Source organism: Falco punctatus (assembly GCF_963210335.1).
Source record: "Falco punctatus genome assembly, chromosome: 9".
NCBI lineage: Eukaryota > Metazoa > Chordata > Aves > Falconiformes > Falconidae > Falco > Falco punctatus.
This window is the reverse complement of record NC_137589.1, coordinates 27,665,746-27,687,146: the sequence shown is the minus strand read 5'-3', so window position 1 is coordinate 27,687,146 and position 21,401 is coordinate 27,665,746. Positions and strand designations below refer to the sequence as shown.

The following is a 21,401-nucleotide window of genomic DNA, read 5'->3' as shown; positions in this document are numbered from 1 at the left end:
ATTTGCAAATGTTAACTCTTGAAGATTTTAACGAATGGAAATAGATACTTTCAGGGCATGATTTGTATTGAGATGGACTGTGCTCTGGAAGTGAATATTTCTTCCCCTGCTGCATTTGTTCTTACTGAACAAATCTAGACAATAAACTTACATCCAGGTAGCTACAGTGTGAGTAAGCATCTAAAGTTAGGTGAGAGGAGTCTCACTGATCATTGCTTGCAGTTACTCACTGCCTTTTATAGTTGCAGTCCTGCAAAATGTTAAGGAAGATCATGTACAGCCTCTTCTGTTTGTACTTGGTGTCTCCATTCCATAAATTCTACTATAGTCACTCCTGCAAAAGTGTGATTACAGCATCATATAGCTTTTATTATCCTTGGTGATGGGTTTCATCAGGTATTTATGGAATCAGTCCTCTGTTTATATCACAAAGTTTTGAAATGGGACTATTTTGGATCTGCTAGAACCATTGTGCACAGGAGCTGGCTTTTTTGTGTTTTTCAGAATCCAGACAATAGTATGTTTAACTGACAAAAATTCTTAGTGACTTTCCAGTTGCTGCTAATCCAGATGAGATTCTCCTCTATCTAATGATAGCCTGCATACTGTAACTGAATTTTGTAAAATATACCCTGTTCCTGATGTCTGAAGATTGAATCCCATGTACGTGCGCAGTAGCTTTTCTGTCACCCTTGCCATCAGGGGAAACTCAGAATAGATGTAAAGGCAATTTGTCACTCTGTATTTTGCCTGAATGTAGGTGCAGATGAAAACCTGGCAGATGGAGGCAGACGGCCAGCTACCAAAAGCATTTTTAGTATCGCTTTGATCTTATTAGTTCAGACATGCGTGGTTACTCATCTGCCTCCTTTAGGTTTTGTGTGTGCCTGATTACCTTATAATCTTGCATGATTCATCTTCGCTACGCTTCCATGAAATAGGAATACTGCTTCTTCTGAGTAGGGGAAACCTGTAGCTGTTCCATAGCGCCTTAGGTTTGCTGGAAAGAGTTTTACTTAGTGCGCTGCTCCAGTCTTCTGACTGATGTCCTGTAGAAGAGCTCTGGGATTCAGGGAGGTTTAAGTGACTTGTCCAAGACTGCACAGAAAACAGAAGTTTTGCTTTATCAATGCTGCTAATACTGTCAGAGCTAAATTTATTTTAGCTGTGTGTGGATGGTTACTAATCTTTTAGTGAAAGATTTTGCCAGCATTGATGAATCTTAAATTTAACTTTTTCTATTCTTCAGTCGTTCAGTGTATTTTCCATCTATCAAGGAAAAAAAGTTTAAAAATTTGACATATGTAAACTTAGCTAATTCAAGCATTTAGATGACTTTAAATAGTTAAACTTTATATGTCCTGGATTAATAGAAATGTGAAATGAGGTAAGATTTTCTGAGTTCTTACAAAGGAGAATGAAAACAGAGGAATGACAAATTGATGTATGAGAAGCAATATACGAGATGTGGCTGATAAATTATCTTCTGATATGTTAATGAATTTCAGATAGATAAGTTGGCAATATGATGATTTATTGAGAATTTAATACAGTAAATTAAAAAATGAAAGGTGATCTGAGTGAAAGATTCCCCAGGAATATTTTGAAAAAATAGTTGGGAGTTTGAACATTTAAAAGGCTTTTTATAGACATAGATCCTGATATTCACATATACACACATTTGCATTTTAAATAGATACATCTGAAATTTCTACTGAGCCTACAGTCGGTACCAGTTCTCCTTACACTTACATAGAAATAACAGATTTTATAACACTTATTTAGAAATTCATACTGCACTCTTGCATGCACTATAAAAAAAATCCGTATTTATTGCCAGAGTCTTTTTGACTACCCAGAAAATCCTGCATGCCTGTTTGACACTGATAAGTAAAGATAATACACAGAAATACACAAAAATAGTTGAACAAAGTAGATATTTGTGATTAAAATTTATCTTTAGTCAAAAGGAAACAGGTAGGACTTCTTCAAGGAAAACTAACTCTGAAGTGCTATTTTTTCTGTTTTGCTTTCCCACAAGAAACACAAGCAACTGCCTGGAAAAAAAACCTATTGCTGTGGCAAGAGAAATAGTAATTGCAGTTGCCAGCTCAGACTGCTAGTCATTCTAATTAACTGGGTGAAACTTATACAGCTAAGATTATCTTTAATATCTAAGAACAGCTACCATGGCTTTAGTTTGAAAAATGTTCTTTTTGGCTCAGCATCTGATTCAACGTGATTGGTTGTTAATGTTCATACTGTCATTTTCTATCATTAGAAGCATATTATATAAAATAAGTTTATTGGAGAGATAATTCTTAGAATACAGAATATTTCTAAAACCATCAGTATTCTATTTACACTACAGTGAGTATTCAAACAATGTGGGTTAATCTTGAGAGGAAAAACCCCATCTGATATATCTAAAAATAACAATGCAATGGATGAAATTAAACACACTCTGATAATATATCTACATGAGAAACAGCGCCCCACTTAATTTTATCTATCTAATGTTCTACTTATATAATAGATAATTTTTTTTCTTTACTGTTTAACTAATGATTTATTTTTGCTTTTAAAATAAGGAGCTATTTAGCATTTGTTGATTTCTCCTCCAGCATCTAAGTAAATTTGCATCTTACCAGAATAAATTTCGACTTTTCCCACATGAAATATGGGCACTGTTTTATATGCCCCATGTATGACAGCAATGCTTTTAATGTTGACCTCTACTGTGCAGTTTGAAATATCTCTGTACAGAAGCTGTGTTGAATATAATATTTTTGGAGTAAATAAATGCATGTCTTTTTCTCTCTTCCTTCTCAGACATTCCCAGTAGTTTGATTCTCCCCCACCCCCCATTATTGCAAGGCATGGATCCATTGCATTTAAGAAATCTGGGACACAATCTATTTTTTGTTACATTTTTCTTTGTCAATGTTTATCAGTAGATCAGACTAATAAACCACCACTGATACACCACTACAGAGAACAGGCTACCTGTCCCTGGGGAGGTTTTGCCCGTAGCAGAGGTACAGTTGTGTTCTGTCTGCACGGTTCAGGGAGCTGCTTAGGGAATAATGCAGTCCTTGTGACTGTGTATTGATCAGTGCAGAATTATGTGCATAAAGGATGCTAACAGTGGTCCACATCAATAAAGGCATTGTCTGCAAAGGGAGAGTGGTGCTTTTTTTTTTTTTTTTTAATCCTGTAGCATCATATAGCGAAGAAATTTTCCCAACAGCACTTGCCTTTCCTTTCTGCAAAATTTTCCTTGGTTAAACATGTATGCTATATAACTGCTGCTGAAGGAAGTCACAGTAAATTAACAGCTGGCCAGCAAGCCTGAAGTTTTGAAGAGAAAACTGTTCCTTCCTCTTTACAAAAAGCTTTGAAACAATTTAGTTTCTCTCCAGTTATTTGGTCACAGTGATTGAGGTAAGGATAAACTGACATAGATGTGAATTGGATGGAGGAGAGATTAGGATCTACCAGCATACGCTGCTGGCTCCTGAAGAGTAGAAAGGAAATTTCACATTGTAATTTTTTATAAAGTGCCAGAGTACAGGTATTTGGTTGAGGATAAACTAAAAGACTATCGTGAAATTGTTGCTTCCCAGCACTTTAAGAAATAAATTGATCTTTCATTTGTTACTGGGCTTATAAATGCAAACTCAGTGTCATTCCCATCTGTAACAGACTTGCTATCTTCTAGGTATTATTCATCATGAAAACACAACTATGTTGTCTATCAAATCAGACATTTATTAGATTATATATTTATATTTCATTCTCATAGGCAGGATGCTTGACTATATTGACATAGGCAGGACGCATGACAGCATGAATTTAGCTCTAATCTATCTCCTTTCTTGCATAAACATATAGGAAAGCTTCATGACTGAGTAATATCAGAATCTACAAGAAAATGTAAAGTAATCTGAAGAACACTGTAGGGCAGAGATTGAAAATTTGGAGTTTCCGTTTAAAACTTACTGCACAAATCTTCTTAATGAATAGGTCTTGTAAGGAAAAAAGAATGCAAAGAATATGTCATTGATTATTATCAAGGAAAGAACATATCCCCTAGATTAAAAGTGGGTGTTCACAGAGTTTGATCTAAGTGTTACAAATTCTTACCATGAGCCAAATACAGATTAGATTAGCAGAAGAATTTGACTCTGAATTGTGCCATTTAGCATAAAATTAAATGAGGATCTGATGAGTAGAGGTTGGCCCCTGTGATCTATAACAGTTTCCCTTATCACTTTTTTGTATCATCTCCTCTCTGAAACGCGGGTCCGGACATTTCTTCAGCTGATTAGCTAGAAAGTGGGTGCGTGATGAATATCTCTTCAACTTTGCCAGCTCCCATGTTTGAAGTTCAAGTGTCAAGGCAATTGCTTTTTTTCCCCAAAAGGTTTCAGCTTTTGGAAATTTGGGAATATATTAGTGTAAGTATCTTGGCTCATTATTTTTTAATTAAAGAAAATGCCTATGTTTTCTGGTTGTAGAGAAAAAAAAGCATGGATATATGACACTGGAACACCCTGAAGGCTTGAAAATGTGGAAGGTAAAGTCAAACTGAAGTGTATAAAGAAACCTGTGTTTTTTCTTTCAGTCTTGCATTTCTTTGGGACTGGATTATTTTTCTAAGCCACCTGGGATGGCAGATGGTGCCAGCATACCTTTGAACCTAGTTATTTTCTTGCCTGTTTTTGTCTAGCATTGTATCTCACAGGGGTCTGGTTTGGTTCCTATACTTACGCGTGAAGGACAGTCTGACTGTGAGAGTTCAAGAGCAAGAGGGCCTGAGTTATCATTAGCAAATCTATATCCAGTTGCAACTAAAGAGGACGTGCAATTGTTTTCCATTTACATGACCGAAATACATGATAAAAATTAGAGGTTAGCTAAGACAGAATCCCTACAGATTTATCGTGATGGGCTCAGGCAGGAGGTCTGAGGAAAGTGTTATTCCCCTAGGCCTTTTGAATTGTGATGAGGTACCATTCCTGCGGGCTGGCAGACTGGGCAGTCCACGTGCTGTTACTGACCAGAGACTGCAATTCAAGGACCTGGGGTCACAGTTCACTTCATTGCGATGAAAATGAGATTGAGCGCTGTTTGAATTCCCTGATGATAATCACGATGCACAGCTTTCTGAAATGGCAGGCAGATTAAAGAAATACATGCAGAACACGGGGCAACTTGAATACGTGATCTGTCGCCTGCAGCTGGTTCACTATGTAGTCGTGTGTTATTGTTGCGAGGAGAGATTAGCAGAAGGGAGCGTGGCTTCACGGTGTGTTGCTATCTGTCTTAGCTGCCTGGTAGCCCAAGGTTTAAGAATTTTCACATTAATTGTTACAGTCCCAAGAGGATTGCATCCCAAGTGCATTTTTTAGCTTCTGATGTCCTGTATTCCATTTCAATCTTGAAGGTTAGTAAAGAGATATTTTGGGGCCTGAGGGCTTTCTGAAATGGAATAAACTGAGAGTATACACAGTCTTTTCCTCTGGAGTACTGTGTGTGTGTAATGTTTCCCCTCCAGAACTCAAATGTGTCACAAATTTAAAAATGGACTTTCTACCTATAACCAGAAAGATTTGTGCAACAATACTTTTAGATGTAATCATTTCACTGTTAGTAGTTATGATTTAAAATAACAGACTAAGGAAGAAAGACTGTGGAAACGTAATATTAAAGTCATCTTTCTTTGCCTTGGGCATTGCTTATGAAAAATTACTAATCTGACTTTTTCAGCTTACTTTTCAGTGTTTTTGAGAATCTTTAAGAGGCTATTATGCTTGCTTATTTTAAATCATAAGATATTAAATACTTCAGACAAAAAAGATTTTTATGCTTTTCACTTGTAAAATGCACAAAAAGCAAACTACTAAACAGGCTGGGACTCCTGCTAGGGGTATCTTTATTACTCTATCTGTATTTCATCTGCCTGTCATGACTACAAGATGAGTAAATCTGAATTCATCCTCTCATCCAGTGAAATTCTGACAGGTTTACTTACCTTGAGTAGGATGTAACTGTATCTGAGGTCCTACTGAACACACAGGTAATGTGAATAAAATATCAGAATACAGCACATTCAAATCAATGGTCCAGATCTGCCACCTTAGTTCAAGTGTTATGTCTGTTACAGGTAGTTTTTTTCTGGTCAAAGCCTACAGAATCAGTCGCCCATTCCTTTTGCTTTCTTTGATTTTCCTATCAATAAGCTACCATAAAAGTGAAAATGTTTATTCAGACTTTACTATTGCTCTTACTTTTGGCGATGTATTATACTATGTATAAATTGGTTAGATATGGTCTCATAAAAGTTTTAAACTAGTACTACCTGCAAGTCAATTACGTAGTTTGGCAGTTGTTCTTGCCCAGCCTATTACCACTTAAAAAAATACAGCTGCACTGTCATTTCTTGATATTCAAAAAGATCTAAATGATCATCAGTGAACAACTAAGAAATAGTCAATGAACACAACTTTGAATTAGCAGCAATAAAAATATAATCTTTCGGTAGTTCAGATAAATTGCTTTGTTAAATAAAACAAAACTATTCAAAATATTTGTGCTACTGTTAGTGTTGAAAATACTATATATTTATTTTATGAACTGGTGGCTTAATCAGCACTGAAGGCATGTTGGAAAGTGTTAGAATGTATTCTGTCATTTGGCTCAGCTTTAGGCAATTATATATGTAAACATAATTACTGCAGTACTCTTTTTTTAAAACATATTGGTCTCAAGTTTGTGATGAATGAATCCGCAGTTTGTTTTCCTGACACCATTTTAAATCAATTGACATTGAATTAATCCAATATTAATTTATTTTAGATGTGCCAGAAGCATCATCCTATTACTAATAAGTTGAAATAGACAGCAGGAAGCGCAGGTCCCTTCCTCGCACTGCCAGAATGCATCTCTGTGTGCATCCAGCAATCTGGGTGATATGTTGACAGAATGAGGCCAGCGATGCAAATAAAGGAATTTCCCCCCCTCTCCTTGCAGTTTATTGCTTGTCATTGACTAACTCACTGACTAGAATTTCAACAGAAAAATCAAATTAAGAGAGAAATAGCTTCTATTAGTATCAAACGTTTAAGTTGTGTATTAAGTGTTAAGAATATTCATGTTTCAAAAAGCACAGTTATTTCATTGGGTTTATCAGCTCCCTAAGACTGAAGTAGCATTCTCTACATATAGACCTTTTTGGCTAGATCCTTAGCTACAAATTAGAATAGTTTCACCGCAGTCACCGTAGCTGACTGAAGTCAGTGCCACTTTGCATTGGTGGAGCACATGAATCTAAATGTTTCTGTTCAATATCAAATACTTTTTTGAAAATGGAAGATGATTTTTTTTCCTATCCTCCAAAAAATATCTTCAATCATTATTCTTGCTGTGTGTGTTAGGACTAGCTATTTTGTCTTAATTGCTTGCAAGTTTGTTATCTGATTCCCCAACATATGAATACAGCACAGAGACATAATTTATTTATTTTTGAAAGCCATAGTATATGTTTCAGTTTTTACTTTACTCAGATCAGGAAAGCTCAACTTAAGATCAAAACTATTTATTCCATGAAAGAGAAAAGTCAGAATTCATTACTAAGTGAAAAAAACACAGAGAAGAATTTATAGATAGAGAAGTAAATCAAAGATAGAGGGTGACTGACAGTGAAGTTGCATTTATATGAAATAAGCATTCTGGGCTTCAGTATTAAAGCGAGGTGACAGAATTCTGTTTTCTTTGATCATAATACACAGATAGATGATCAGGATAGGAAGTCATATAAGCATATATAACTGTACCCAATTCTTATTTGATAAAAAGGGTCATGGACAAAGGACCCTAACAACAGAAAAAGCTTCTGAATTTCTGGCTCATTGTATCTAATAGCTACAGAAAGCTGGATTCGTGTATTTTATTCATACTTTTCTGGGAGCCTGTATTTATCTAAGAATAATTACCACCTGTGACGTGGGGTTTTGGACAATCATAATGGAGGACCCAGCATCTACTGAAAGAAATTAAATGGAACTTCCAATGTTAGTTTGCTGTTACCAATGGAATACAGACTCCAGTTTGGCAAAAATCTGTCCTGTGGGTAATTCCAGGGGAGAAAAGACACCCAATCATTCATTGCCACACAGGCACCCTAAGAACTGGAAAAAAGACTTCTTTTTCCCAGATTGAAGCCTGAATACCTGTTTGATGGAAGGGGGAAGCCACTCTTCCCAAACTCACAAAAGATGTTGCAAGTGCTCATTTGGATGGCTGAAGCAGCCCCGATCCCTTGCTATATAATCTGGAGCACAGAACACTTGGTATGATTCAGCAGGTACTGATTTTAAGTGACCATAGTCTTACCTCATATGCCTTTTTTTCCGCTTGTAGAAATGTAAGACTTGGCTATCACCCTACCTCATCTTCATAGTTTTAATACAAGCAATATTTTGAACTCTGCCCATAAACCACTGAAATCAGCTGGCAAAAGGGGTATTTGTGATGAAAATATTCTTTTTTAAGGGAGAAGCAGGAAGGTGTGAAAGAACTAAAAAAAATGTGAACAGTTTTCTAATGCTGCTAAAAATGTAGTAAATTTTGAATGGTAATTTCTTATTTAAGACACCAAATCAAAATATTTCTGTCCTCTCAGATGAATTTGCATTTTAAAATTCCAAGTTTGTTACTAAACAATGTAGAAGAGGCTTTTCCCTTTTCTAAATGAAATGAAAACACACAGAAAGTTTATTTTTTAGCAGTATGAAAGGCAGTTTGCTTGAACCCTGTCCAGCTATGCTCACTGTATGTAAACAGGCCCTAAGTATATAAATCATTAGCGATTTTTTCCCAGAGAATCTGTTCATCTGTTTTATTCATTTTGTTGTATGTACACTTGACAAAGAACTTCAATCACATAAATATGAGTTGTCTGGCAAACACATAATGGATGAAGCTTACTTTGAATCTAAGAATACAATACCCTTTGTCTGCCAGGTCAGATAGTAAGAGCAGTATATGGTGCTAGCTCACAGAAGGTGCCTAGCACGTGGCCTAAACAGACTTCAGTTTTATAAGTACCACAAATAATAACTTCCAGATAACTCATACTGCAACTGTTGCCTTTGGATCAGTATGCCTTCCACAGGATGAACTCAGTGCATAGCTATAGATTCTGCTTGTTTTTGTTTTAGATGAGTGAATTTTGCAAGCTGTGTATGATGTGTGCACGTGTAGCTATAGCATATGATGTTTATGAGCCTTTAATCTTTCTTCACTCAAGGCAGCAATGAACCCCTGCAGTTTACAGTTTTCCATCTGCATCACTTTTCTTGAGTTGTAGTTTTGTATCTACTTTTGGCAGAGTATAGAAAAGGAATCTTCAATCTTCTCCTGACAGTTGCACAGCATGTTTCTAGGCTGACAGTCCTTGTCAAATCAACAACAAACCTGCTGCACTAGGGCTGCTAATTTTCCATAAGGAATTAACAAATCCCAACACTTTGTCTAAAGAGTTGTTACTTCCTATCCAATTTGCACTGCAGCATTTCACCCAGGGATAGACACAATATATTTAACCTGTGCTGAAGTATTATAGTATTCTCTAACAAAGTGAAACACAGTGTTCCAAAAATGTATATTCATGTATGTCCCTACTAGCCTAATGATTGAAAAATTAATTCAGGCACATAGAATACCTAGATAAATCCCTGGAGTAGCATGTTACTTAGTCCTGTGCATTGTCCTCTCAGGCCAATCGTAATCTTTTTTAACTGTGCCATATTACGTGAACAAATGTTTACCAGAAGAGGGCCTTCAGCTCAGGTTTTGTTGCATTCTACTTGTCTTTGCCTTATTTTTTCCTATTGCAAGTTGGCTGATTCCTAATACAACATTTATGATGGATCAAAATGTTCACATAAAAAAAAGTTAAAAATTAAAAAAATCTTAGCCAGTCTGAGTGGCAAAGGGAATGGATTCTTAATTACTGTGCTTCCCTTTCATTACTGCCACCTGATTTAAATCTGTAAGTAAATGCTTTAGAGTAGCAATGTAAGAGTTTACAGTAACATTCTTCAGAATAAGAAAAACTATGGCATAGTTGTATTCTCTAATGAAGAGAAAGAAAATACAAAGAGATTGTTAAACTATTATCAGTCCCTACGTAAAAATGTTCTTCACTAAGGACTGTAATAAACAGAAGTAATATTCTTTATTCTGGCATGATAACTCTCTACTTTTATTGGAGTGTGATTCAATCCACCTCTTTATCTCGGAGGAAAAAACACAAAACTGGAGAAATGTCATTTCAGAGAAAAACTGTACCACTGGCAAAAAGTTTACATTAAGATGGTTTTCTTTAAACACTTAACTGAGAGGTTTTTGTAATGCAACTGAAAGAATATACAACGTAAAAGCATAAAATCATTTTGCATCAGAAAACAGACTTCATAGTACTTGTTACATGGAACTAATGCATGATACTGTACATTTTACATGACATCTATTTCACCAGGAAAGTATGATTTTTGTCAGTCTGTTTTAATCTGTTGTATTTTCCCTAAGTAGCAGATTCAACTTCAAGTATTAATTTAGAGTTTGCAGTTGCGTTAGTATCTTGGCTTCCAAAATTTTTCCAGGAATTGTGGTAAGCTCATATCACTGTTTATTAACCTTAAAGACATGACAATTCCTCTGTAATCACAGAATGACATTACAAAATCTTTTTATCCACTGTTGGTTCTAAATTGTATATTTGTGTTATAAAATAGCAAAACAATTTAGTAAGTACATTGAAACGTGAAGTAATTGAAGTGGAAATTATCTGGCCATTAACTGCTGATAATGATTAATGTGATAGGCAAATTACTACTGATTTTAATTACAATGTGTCTGTTCATTTCTACAACAAAATTCAGGCTTTTGAAGGAAATGAAGGATCAAATCCAGAAGTACAGAAAATAATAATCTATAGGAGTATAATTTTTACTGAAATAATTTAAATGTTTGTTTCCCTGCAAGGAAATGTTATTGTGAGTATTGTTACTGTGCAACTCTCACTAAGAATCAAGGTATTGAGGTGTGTGTGTGTGTGTGTGTCTTTTTTTTTTCTTCCCAACTGTGCTCCTACAAAGCAAAGTAATAACTCCTATTTTAGTTTTTGACCACATAAACAAGAAACTATAGGGATTATGACAATATTAAAATTTTTGTCCAACTCATGAAAACATCTGAATTTACAAAGGCAATAAGCAGCCAAACTTGCTGGAACCAACCCAATTTTTAAATTTCTTTTTAATGAGCTCTTGAAATGCGCGTGAAGACTGAAAACTGTATGCAGATATGCTTCCCTACAGTACTCAATCTAATCTTTCTTTGATGCATTTTATAGGATTATCTATTGGCTTTGTATCAAAAGGATACTGAAGGAATTGATGTTGTGTAGCATCATACAATGACATGCATGAAGTATATGCCCTCTGTAAAGTTCTCCACAATATTGTCTATGGATATTCCAAAAAATGTCTCTACATTAACAGATATTCTTTAAGAAGAACTGTAAGTGCTCTATCAAGGCTCAGTGGTGAAAGGAAAGACCAGAAGCCAGCCCAAGGCCTTTGAGCAGCTGGATACCAAGGATACAATGAAAAAATCCACCGCTCTTCCTGGTGAAAGAATGGAGGTGAGTGCAATAGTAGAACCTCTTTGTTTTCTTCCCATTAGTGAAGTACTAGGTGCTTTTTGAGGCAAAAATCTAGCACTTAAGCTTCCCAGCACTTTGTCTTTATGTACTACAAGTAATATATATAGCCCATATTAAAACCCCAGTAATATTACTCATCTATGTGTTAAGTATGAGTGCGTTGCTTATAGTGGCAAAGGCTAAACTGATCCAGTTAGAGCTGCAGTTGCTTGACATTGCTAATTCTCAGTGACATTAGTTGAAAGCAGCTATAACTTACTCATTTTAACTAAAAAGGAAAGGAACAGTATTTAAAGTTAAAGCTTAATATTTGTGGAATGCAAAACATCATCAAAGAGCTGCTCAAACCATCATAAATTCTGCTGTACTCTTACACATGACTCTATCATCTGTTTCAGATGCTCCAAAAAACCTTTGAAACAATTGTATGATCTCTTTAAGTAACCTTAACATATGAAATTAATTTCTGCAAACACCTCGAGTATCAAATAATGAAAGTCCTTTAATGAATAATCTGGAGAAGAATAGTTTATGTTTTGCTATCAATTATGGAAAATCTTAAGAGATATTTGTAATTTCTTAAATTGAGAACTGACTTGTTAATAATGTCTTTAAACAGATCGTGAGCCTTGAGTTTTTTCAAAAATTTTACTAGTTTTTAACTCCAAGTGCCAAAAATTCAGTGCTTTTTATTTCAATATTACTAAAGTATGCCTCAGTGGATCTTCTAAGCTGATCTGATCCCCCTCCTGAGAATGAGGGAAGGAGGGTTATCTTTTGAAGATAGTAAGAATGAAGAAGGTCAAGACTGCATGAAATAATATTTTTCAGACCACAAAATGAGAAACTTATGGAACAGTTTGTAATGTTAAATTAGTCTACTATATTTATTGAATTCTGTTATGGAGAGGTTAAGTTGCATCTTTGTAGACCATTTACCAAAACAAAACTTCACATGAGGTTTGTTATTTATGTAAAGCCAAAACAAAACAACCACCCCTTCTCCCAAATTATACTATGCAGAATATATTTCTTCCAGTATTAGTAAACTCTAAAATGATCATTGAACTCATCCCATCAACTCCGTCCTTCCCAAAAATGCTGAGCAAGAGTGAAGAGTGCTAGCAAATCAAGTAGATATATGCATCACTAATCCATCCAGATCAGCATTCCTTGAAATGTAAATTCCACAAAGGGACCTGCATTTTTCAAAGATGTGTACAGCTTCTGCCAACTGGTGTTGCTGCATTCAACTCATTTAAAGATTAGCTGTAAACTTCAGAGAAGAAGGAGAAAGACTTGATGCCTGAAAGCATAAGTATAGAAAGACATTAGATTTTTTTTTTTTTCTTTTCTATTTCTATTTTGTTATTTTCTTTTCATAGGCTTCAGAGGAAGCCTATGAAATTGCATGTGACATATAGACAGTGAACTCTTCAATTACTGGCAACTACCTGAAACCTTTGTTAAAGTACGCATTGTTTTCAAATTAACTTCTTGCCAAAAAAACCCAAATCAACAACACAACCTTATTCTTATTTTCAGTACTATTAAATGGAATCATCATTGAGAAGAAGCAAAAGAAGAATATGGAAAGTTTTGGAATGTATGAGAAACAGAAAGCAATGCTGAAAGAAAGCCACCATCTATGATATGAACTGCAGGTATGTTGCTACCTTTAATACTGTATTTCTGAAATTAGTGGACTGGGATGAGTTTTGTTCATCATTGAGACTGCATTGGTCAGAGAGAAGAGGCTCAGTTAAACAATACAGGGAATGTGGATTTCGGGCTTCTGTTATCAGATAAAAATGTTGTGCCCACAAAATGCAAAGTGTTGGTCCAATATAAAATCACCCTGCTTATTTGGAGTTCAGAATTTTTCTCAGTTAACTTTTAACCTGACAGATGACAAAGATGATATTGGAAGACTACACAGCTGTATTTATTACAGTTTGCCTATCCGGTGTCCTGGTAGAGACGATACAAAACCAGCATAAACATCCCGTTCTTAGGCTAATTTGAAAGAAATATATCTGTATTTGTGCACCTGATTCAGATCAACATTGTACTTCTGAGTAGTGCCCACATGATCGATATTAATGATGAAGAAGCCATAATCTCAGGATAGGTGGAAGAAATAAATAATGATTTGGGCCCTTTGTAGAAATCAGATATGTAGTAAAAAAATCAGGCTTCAGAAAGATAATTTCAGAAGTTAATTATAAAATGACAAATATAATTTTCTCTCATATATACACACAGAAATAGCAGAAGAGATAAAGAATAAGATTTCTTATGTTATTTTTAACATTTTACATTTATTGAGGGAATATTTGATGAAGGCTATTTCCACATAATCTGGCTGGGTCTGATTCTGTCCACCTTTAGTGGAACACTGCTACCTGCCTAACATCTAAGTAGCCCCCACATGAAGTATTACAAGCCTAAATATTAGCACTGCAATACATACCTTTTAGCCTGTGAAGTGGAAGACTGAATCCCATGTTAGGGACATACACTCCTGTAGGCTTGAACAGTGGCTTAGAGAGAAGGACACAGATCAGGAACCTCACCAGGGTTAGGCGGAGATTGATGCTGCGATGCTCCGAGCAGGCTCACACAGCTGCAGCTCACCAGTGTTCTGAGAAGCTTAAAGGGACTGCGCCTGGTGAACCCTTCTACTAGGGGGTGCACCAGAGTGTCTGGATTGCAAGGTACAATGTCAAACAAGCACATCTGCACCTGTAGTTCTATCTGGCACCATATTTAACATTTCAAGTTGATTTTCTTCTTTGGTATTGATATAGAACAAAATGTTTACATGAAAAAGAAGAACAATACTGTCAAAGAAAATATTAAAAACAAAAAAATGCATAATGCAGTTGTATAGTTGGATGTTTTTTTATATATAATCTGAGTATGTCATACCTAGCATACTTAACACTGTGCCTGAGATATACAGTATAACAAGATGTTTTAACTTTGAGAACATCCCAAGATCTGTATTAGAAATAACAAAATAAAAATACTCGATGCTTTGGAGGGCAAGCAATTTTTTTTTTCCCCCAGCAAGAATCAATGTACCAATGGAGATATGTAAACTAAAGCCAGGAGAGGGAGAGTTAACTAGTCGCAGAATGCAAACATGATTAATATGGTAGTATTAATGGATACCTTTTCCATTCAAGAGCAAAGTGACATAATTTATATAATCAAATATTTGTACAGTTGCTGATATATTTTTTCCATTAAGGTTTTTTTTTGTTGTTGTTGTTTTTAGTGTACAGAATAACAGTGTAAATTGAGGTTGCCTGGGATATTTTCATTTCTTTACATTCAGGAGACTCAGTTTAAGCTTCATCAAACAGTTATATTCTTTGGAGATTTTTTTTTTGCAAACCCAAGATGGTAAGAGTGTGGTTTAATACTAATGATATATTGATAGCGAGCTTCTAGTTCACCTATTCAAAATCACAAGTGAAACAGATTCCCTCTATTATTAATTAAGTACTTCAGTGTATTATCAGCGGATGAATTATTTATTGGAGCCACTATATATGCCCCCTGTTTTAAGATACAATTTAACTTACTGTATGAAAAATTCTAGAAATCAATGCCACTATCATTGTGTGATATAAAAAATACTAACAACAAAAAATACAGAACAGTTAGAATAATACCATTTCAAACATTTACATTTTCTACACTGTTCAAAGTAGTCATTTTTCCAAAACAGCTCAAATCTTGTAACATACATATCTGAAATAAGTCTGCCAAAGTTAATGTATTTGCATGATGAGAGAAAGAAGATTAGAATTTGACTCACAGTAATCATACAAATATGTGAAACTTGTTTTTCCCCAACATAAAGGGTACCATTTCCATGAGTTAGAGGTGTTATTCCAACAAAGCATATAACCAGGATGTTAAGTTCTCATAATACTGTTCTCTACAGTTTAGAAAGATCCGTTTGAAAAAGTTTGTTTCAGGCCCTTTTTAAGAAACATTGATTCCAAATGCATTAATGCCAGTCAAAGGAATGATTAACCATTCTGTAAAATTTTGCATTGTGCTCTCTGAAGTAAGAATACAGTTGCTCTAAAACAGTGCTGTTAACAAGAGGATGGGGACGCCCTTTGGATTCATGTAAACATCTCTCCCTTCCATCGCTTCTAATGCAGTAGAATCCCTTGGTTTGGTTAAAATAAAAATTAGAAGACATAATTCGGGAAGGAAGATTTAGAAATCTTTCAACTTTTTGTAATTCAGGAAGAGGGTCCTTGATTAAAGTATTGCCATCCACTATGTGAATCTGATCCAAACTGAAATGCTTAAGCCACTTTTCCATATGAACATCATATAGACTTCTCTGAATAGCTTTGTATTTGGTATTAAGTGCTCCATTCTTAATAACAATATCTTCAAAAAGCTGAACAGGCTTGTGACTTTCTACTCTGTTGTAATATACTTGGGTATAGTCAGATATAACTCTCTCAGTGGGATCCCTTAGAATAAGCAGCAGTTTAATGGAGCTATTCATGTCATGAATTCTTCCTGGAGCCTGTGGTGATGTAAAATAGCCTGGTGTTTTCTCAATTGTAATTTGATTTCCATAAGAAAACGGCATCAGACTTCTATACCAGTCTATTCCTTTCACATAATTTTCATCCCAGTCAAAGAAGTGGACTTCCGTAGCTGCTACCACAATATTCGGATGAATATCCAACATTTCCAGTAAAGCCCTTGTCCCTCCTTTACGAACTCCTATGATGATTGTCTGAGGTATTTGCCGGCTTGTGCCAGGAGGTCTCACCTGTGCCGAATAGTGTTCACTTTTATTGCTGAATAATCCTACCTGTGACTTCAGTGTTTCCAACAGTGCCCCATCCTCAACAGGAGCACCCTGAGCATGAGTCAGCAGAAGATAAGCTGACACTAGTAGGAAGGCCATGTGGAGAGGAGTAATTAGTTCAAGATAATGTTATGCTCGACTAATGAAAGAATAGGTAAGTCCCCTCTCGAGCTGGCTGGCAGAACCCGTGGTAAACACACAGCAAGTTTCTGAAGCATCTACAAAATAAAATAAGACAAGTCAGTATTCCTAAACCCATCACCAGTTAGAAACTGCACTCACAATTCAATTCACAAATCGAATCTGTGATCTCAACAGAAAATTTATAGCAAAGTTATTTGTTTTCCCTGACTTTATTTCAGAAGAACCAGAAAAACCCTGCGTGCGTTTTTCCTTAACCACAGGTGAGTAATGATGGCTACTAACCCTCCAACAGCTTTTATTTCCTTTAAGCAGAACATTATAATTGTTTACCAGATTTTAAATTCCTGACTATTATTTGCTTGCTTTGATTTCCCTAGTTCTTTTCTACATATATCATATACTTCTCGCCATATATACCATACCCAGTATGATATTAATAGTAATTCCAAAGCATTTTGAATGTCAATGCCTTTCCCTTAATTTAGAATAGTATATATACTAATCTAAATAATAGCACTGGATGGTGGTGCAACCATTTGGTTTCCAGTGAGCTATGGATCATACAAACAAAAAAGTTCTGTTTACCTGGACAGAGAAAACAGAGCACGGATATTATTTGAAACAGATCACTAACAGATAGCAGTGATAAAAAAAATCAGATAAATGCAACGCCTGCACTGGAACCACTACGCTTATATTGCCTGCTTCTGTGTCTGAAAAATCTTTCAGGACAAATCCTCATTGAGAGGATTCTTGGACTTTATTCCATTTCTGAGCAGTTATAACATTTAAAGATTTGTAGGATACATCTACATCCTTAACTTGAATTGTTTTCAATGCAGAGTGTGGAAACAAGCTGTTTTGCATATAGTGAAGCAGCAGTCATTTAAAAAAAACAAAACTGTTTTTGGAATCTATTTGAATTGCGGCTCATATTTTAAAGTAAAGTAGTCTCAGAAATACTACATCTGTAGCTCCTTCTTCGGTTCCACTGCCAGTGTCTTTCTTTTTTCTGAATATATTGGTCACAGTACTTCACCTCTTAGAAACGACCTTAGAAAACACAGCCAATTCCCATTTGTCATGGCTCTGAGAAGCACTCAGTATTTCTATTTAAAAATTGTTTACTTTGAGGCTTACTTTACAGACTTAAACATTTAACATAACATTTTTGATAACAACTGTCTAGGCAATGCAGCAGACTCATTAAATGTATTTGCTAAATCTTATTAAAAGCTACTCCAGCTTTTTGGATATCTAGGGAATGACTCTTGTTAGCCTGAATGCGCTCTAAACTCACAGATAGATAGCAAATATTAACCCTAAAATTGCCATTTAAAAATAAACTATGACCTTTAGCGAGTAAATCTGTGGAGAACATTCCCTGTTATGTCCAAGCAAGACCTAAAGGGCAACTGCTTCTTCAAAAATAGCAGTTTCAACCAGTAAAGTGTGTGAGCATACACTTATTAAATATTGGAAATGTCCAAGTACAAATTGGCTTTGTAATCAGAGACTGGAGAAAATACTGCTTTCCTTTACAAACCTGAGAGGAAGTTTAATTTAAAAGGTCACAAGTTTTTTTTTACTAAGAATTTCACACAGAAGTTCTATTGAAAGTTCTCAAAACCAGGGAATATAAGTGTTTCTGTGGCAATTACAGGATGGAAGAACAGATATGTTTACACCAAAACCATTTGTAGCTTTGTAGCTACATTTTTCAGATTGACTACTTTTTTGGATGGCAAGTTTGGAAAATGCTAGCCAGTAGCCAATGATTTGGGAGCCCGGGGCAAGGGAGCAAGGAGCAGTTAATCATTCTTTTAACCTATTCCGAAATCCACTGGGTTTTAATTTAGATTCTATTCGTCTTCATTTTTAAATTAAAATTCTTTCAGGAAGATTGGGGAATTGTTTTTGTAAACACCTTAAAAATTTTTTTAATTTATCTTTTTTTGTGCCTATACACACAGTACATTATACATTATAACATGTATACACCTGCGTACATTAGATTACACAAACTTTGAAACTAAGGCAAGACCAGCCTGAATATCTGCCAATCAAAGGATGCCTTGCAAATACCAAGGTGGAGACTTATAGTTCATTATTTAATTTAAATTCTGGAAGTATCCCATCCTGAAACAGTTTTATGAACTGATTCTTGACAGTTATTTTTGGCAGATTTGGCATATTTATTTAACCAGAAAGAAAAGTATTTTGGGAGTTTTTGAGAAGAAGTATTCTTGAGACTAACTAGGTTAACAGCTTAAACAAAAAATAGAAATGGAGAGAAGAAAGAAGGAAATTCTCTGAAATCAACTAAAACTAGTGTAAAATAAGATACAAAAGTGTTTGAGACTGGTGGCTCTGCAGTAGTATAGACAGAGGTATTCTCTTCCTAGACCTAATGACAGATAAAAAAATGTTCAAATTATTTAAAAAAATGTATTTAAAAAACCTCAACACTAATATTATTTTATCCCTAATTAAATGATAGTTATCTGGTTTCATGTACCTAAGAATCAGGTGCAAATACTGTCAAAGAAGCCTGAAACCTGAATGAGAAATCCATACTTGGAACTAAAGAAAATTGGTCTTCCAAAATATTATCAGGTTCAGATGTGATGTGAGTGAGAGTCTAAATTAATTTATCATCTGAAATCAGCAGTTCTCTATAAAACATGTAGAAAGCCAAGTAACAGAAGAGATTCTGCATTTTATATGGACCAATGTATTAGTAGCATCTTTGAAAACAATTATACTAGTTAAACCAGTTTACAATTGCGTAGTTGTTTTATATAGTGGAAATTTCTTTGATTCATTGCTAGAAGAAAACCTTACCCGGGAAACACTACCAGAAATAATCAGAATGTGCTGTAAAACTGGTGCCTAAATAGATCAGAATTGCCTCTGGGAGCAATTCCATCAGAACAACATTCCAGCTTCAGCCTAAGATATTTGATTGATTTTGATGAAGCTCTAAGATGTTAAATCCTGTGGTTAGGTTATAATTGCTATATAAATGTAAAGGTTTTAAAGATGATTTATCAAATATAATTGGAATGTTATTTGAATAATTTTTGTGTTGCATTTCTGCCTTTATGCAATTAAATGCACAGTTTTAGAAGATATGAACTGCTTTCTGTAATGAAAACAATATATTTTACATTGCTGTACTGCACACTCCTTGAATCTCAGAGTATTCCTAAGAAATTAACCCCATGATACATGATCAGAATTATAGTGCCTTATTACGGTTTTTCCCCCCCCCATTATTTGGTAGTGTTGGTGTTGCTTAGTAACATAAGGAACCTCAACAGGTATGATACCTATTAAGCAGAAATGAAGTTCAGAAAGAAATTCATGCTGCAGAGAGGACTAATTAGGTAGATACTACCTTGGGCTTTTGTTCGTTTTACTTTTTTAAAACCTTAGACTAGATTGAAGAAGCTCAGATGCTGGCTGAAAAATCATTTTAATATTGCAGAAATGTTCTAAAGACCCTTAACTGCTGCATCCTACTGTAAAAAAACCCACCTTCTAAGCAGCTTATGATTTATCTTGCTTTGGGGTAAAGTACAACATCATAGGGTAAACCTAACCGGATTATCATTACTAATTTATAATATTATTAATTTCTAATAATACTTTCTGCTGCCTGTAATGCTTTTCATTGGAGAATTTCACAGCACTTTGTGTTAATGATCTATGTACACCCTATTAAGGTACCATTCTCACCTTACAGGAAATTGCAACTGACCAACCTATAGATCCAGTTCAGCAGTGCAAACGCTTTGGAAAGTCAGGGTTAATGTGATCTGCTCAAGGTCATATAACAGGTTTATAGTCCAACCAAGAATAAAAGCCTCAGGGCTTCCAATTCCCATTCCAACTTTGTGCCATTTCATGGCAGCCACTCACATCTCTTACGGTAAAAAAAAAAAATGCTTGGGTTACACGCTAAACTAAAAAGCAAAGACTCCTCAATGCTTCAGCATAAGATTAGAGTATTTTGTGGAACAGGAAGATTCTTCCTACTTTTGTTGTTTCAAGGTATTTATGCAGAAATACTTCTGTCCACTACTGAAAACTACAACAATGGGAAGTGGTCAGACCAAGTATAACAAAACACAAATTTGTCTTTATTTTTAAAAATGTGTTTGGATTTAAAAAAGTGTACTGCTTTTCCTGTTTATTCCTATTATATATCAATTCATCCCAACACTGAGATCAACCATTGAGAAGAGTATAATTCAAACATTTTAAGGCTTACTGGCACTCAAATCTGTACCAGCTCAATTTTATCTCTATAAATAAGTACATCTCTAACGCTGACAATATAAAAAAACCATATAAATAGAAATAGCAGCCTAACTGTATTCATAACCAAAGCTCATGTAAGGTGAACTTTTTCAGGAATTTTTTAAAAGAAAATCATACTTTGATGACAGTTATGCCAGTGTAAAGTATCCATATACAGACTGCCTTTACGTAAAAAATAATTCTAAATAACACCGCCGCCACCACAATTCTAAAAGTTTTCAAGTATCTGAAATTAGGTTGGTTTTTTTTCCTTTGGTAAAAGTAGAGCTAGTTACATAGCATAATAAATGCAAATCTGCTCTCATTATGACTTATACCTTTTTGAAAAACAGGCACATGAAT

At 35.1% G+C, this 21,401-nt stretch overlaps 1 protein-coding gene across 5 annotated transcripts in view; it reads right to left on the bottom strand.

Moving 5' to 3' along the window:
- Positions 1-3,679: 3,679 nt before the first annotated feature.
- Positions 3,680-21,401, bottom strand: part of LOC308069158 (heparan sulfate glucosamine 3-O-sulfotransferase 1-like) — a 75,429-nt gene continuing 57,707 nt past the window's right edge. For 4 of the 5 annotated variants that reach the window (XM_080400984.1, XM_080400985.1, XM_080400987.1 and 1 more), the window contains exon 2: positions 3,680-16,807. In XM_080400984.1, coding sequence (XP_080257110.1) covers positions 15,759-16,688 — 930 coding nt within the window. In that variant the 5' untranslated portion in view covers positions 16,689-16,807 and the 3' untranslated portion in view covers positions 3,680-15,758. The remainder of the gene's footprint in view (positions 16,808-21,401) is intronic. The other variant, XR_013930300.1, reaches the window with a different exon arrangement.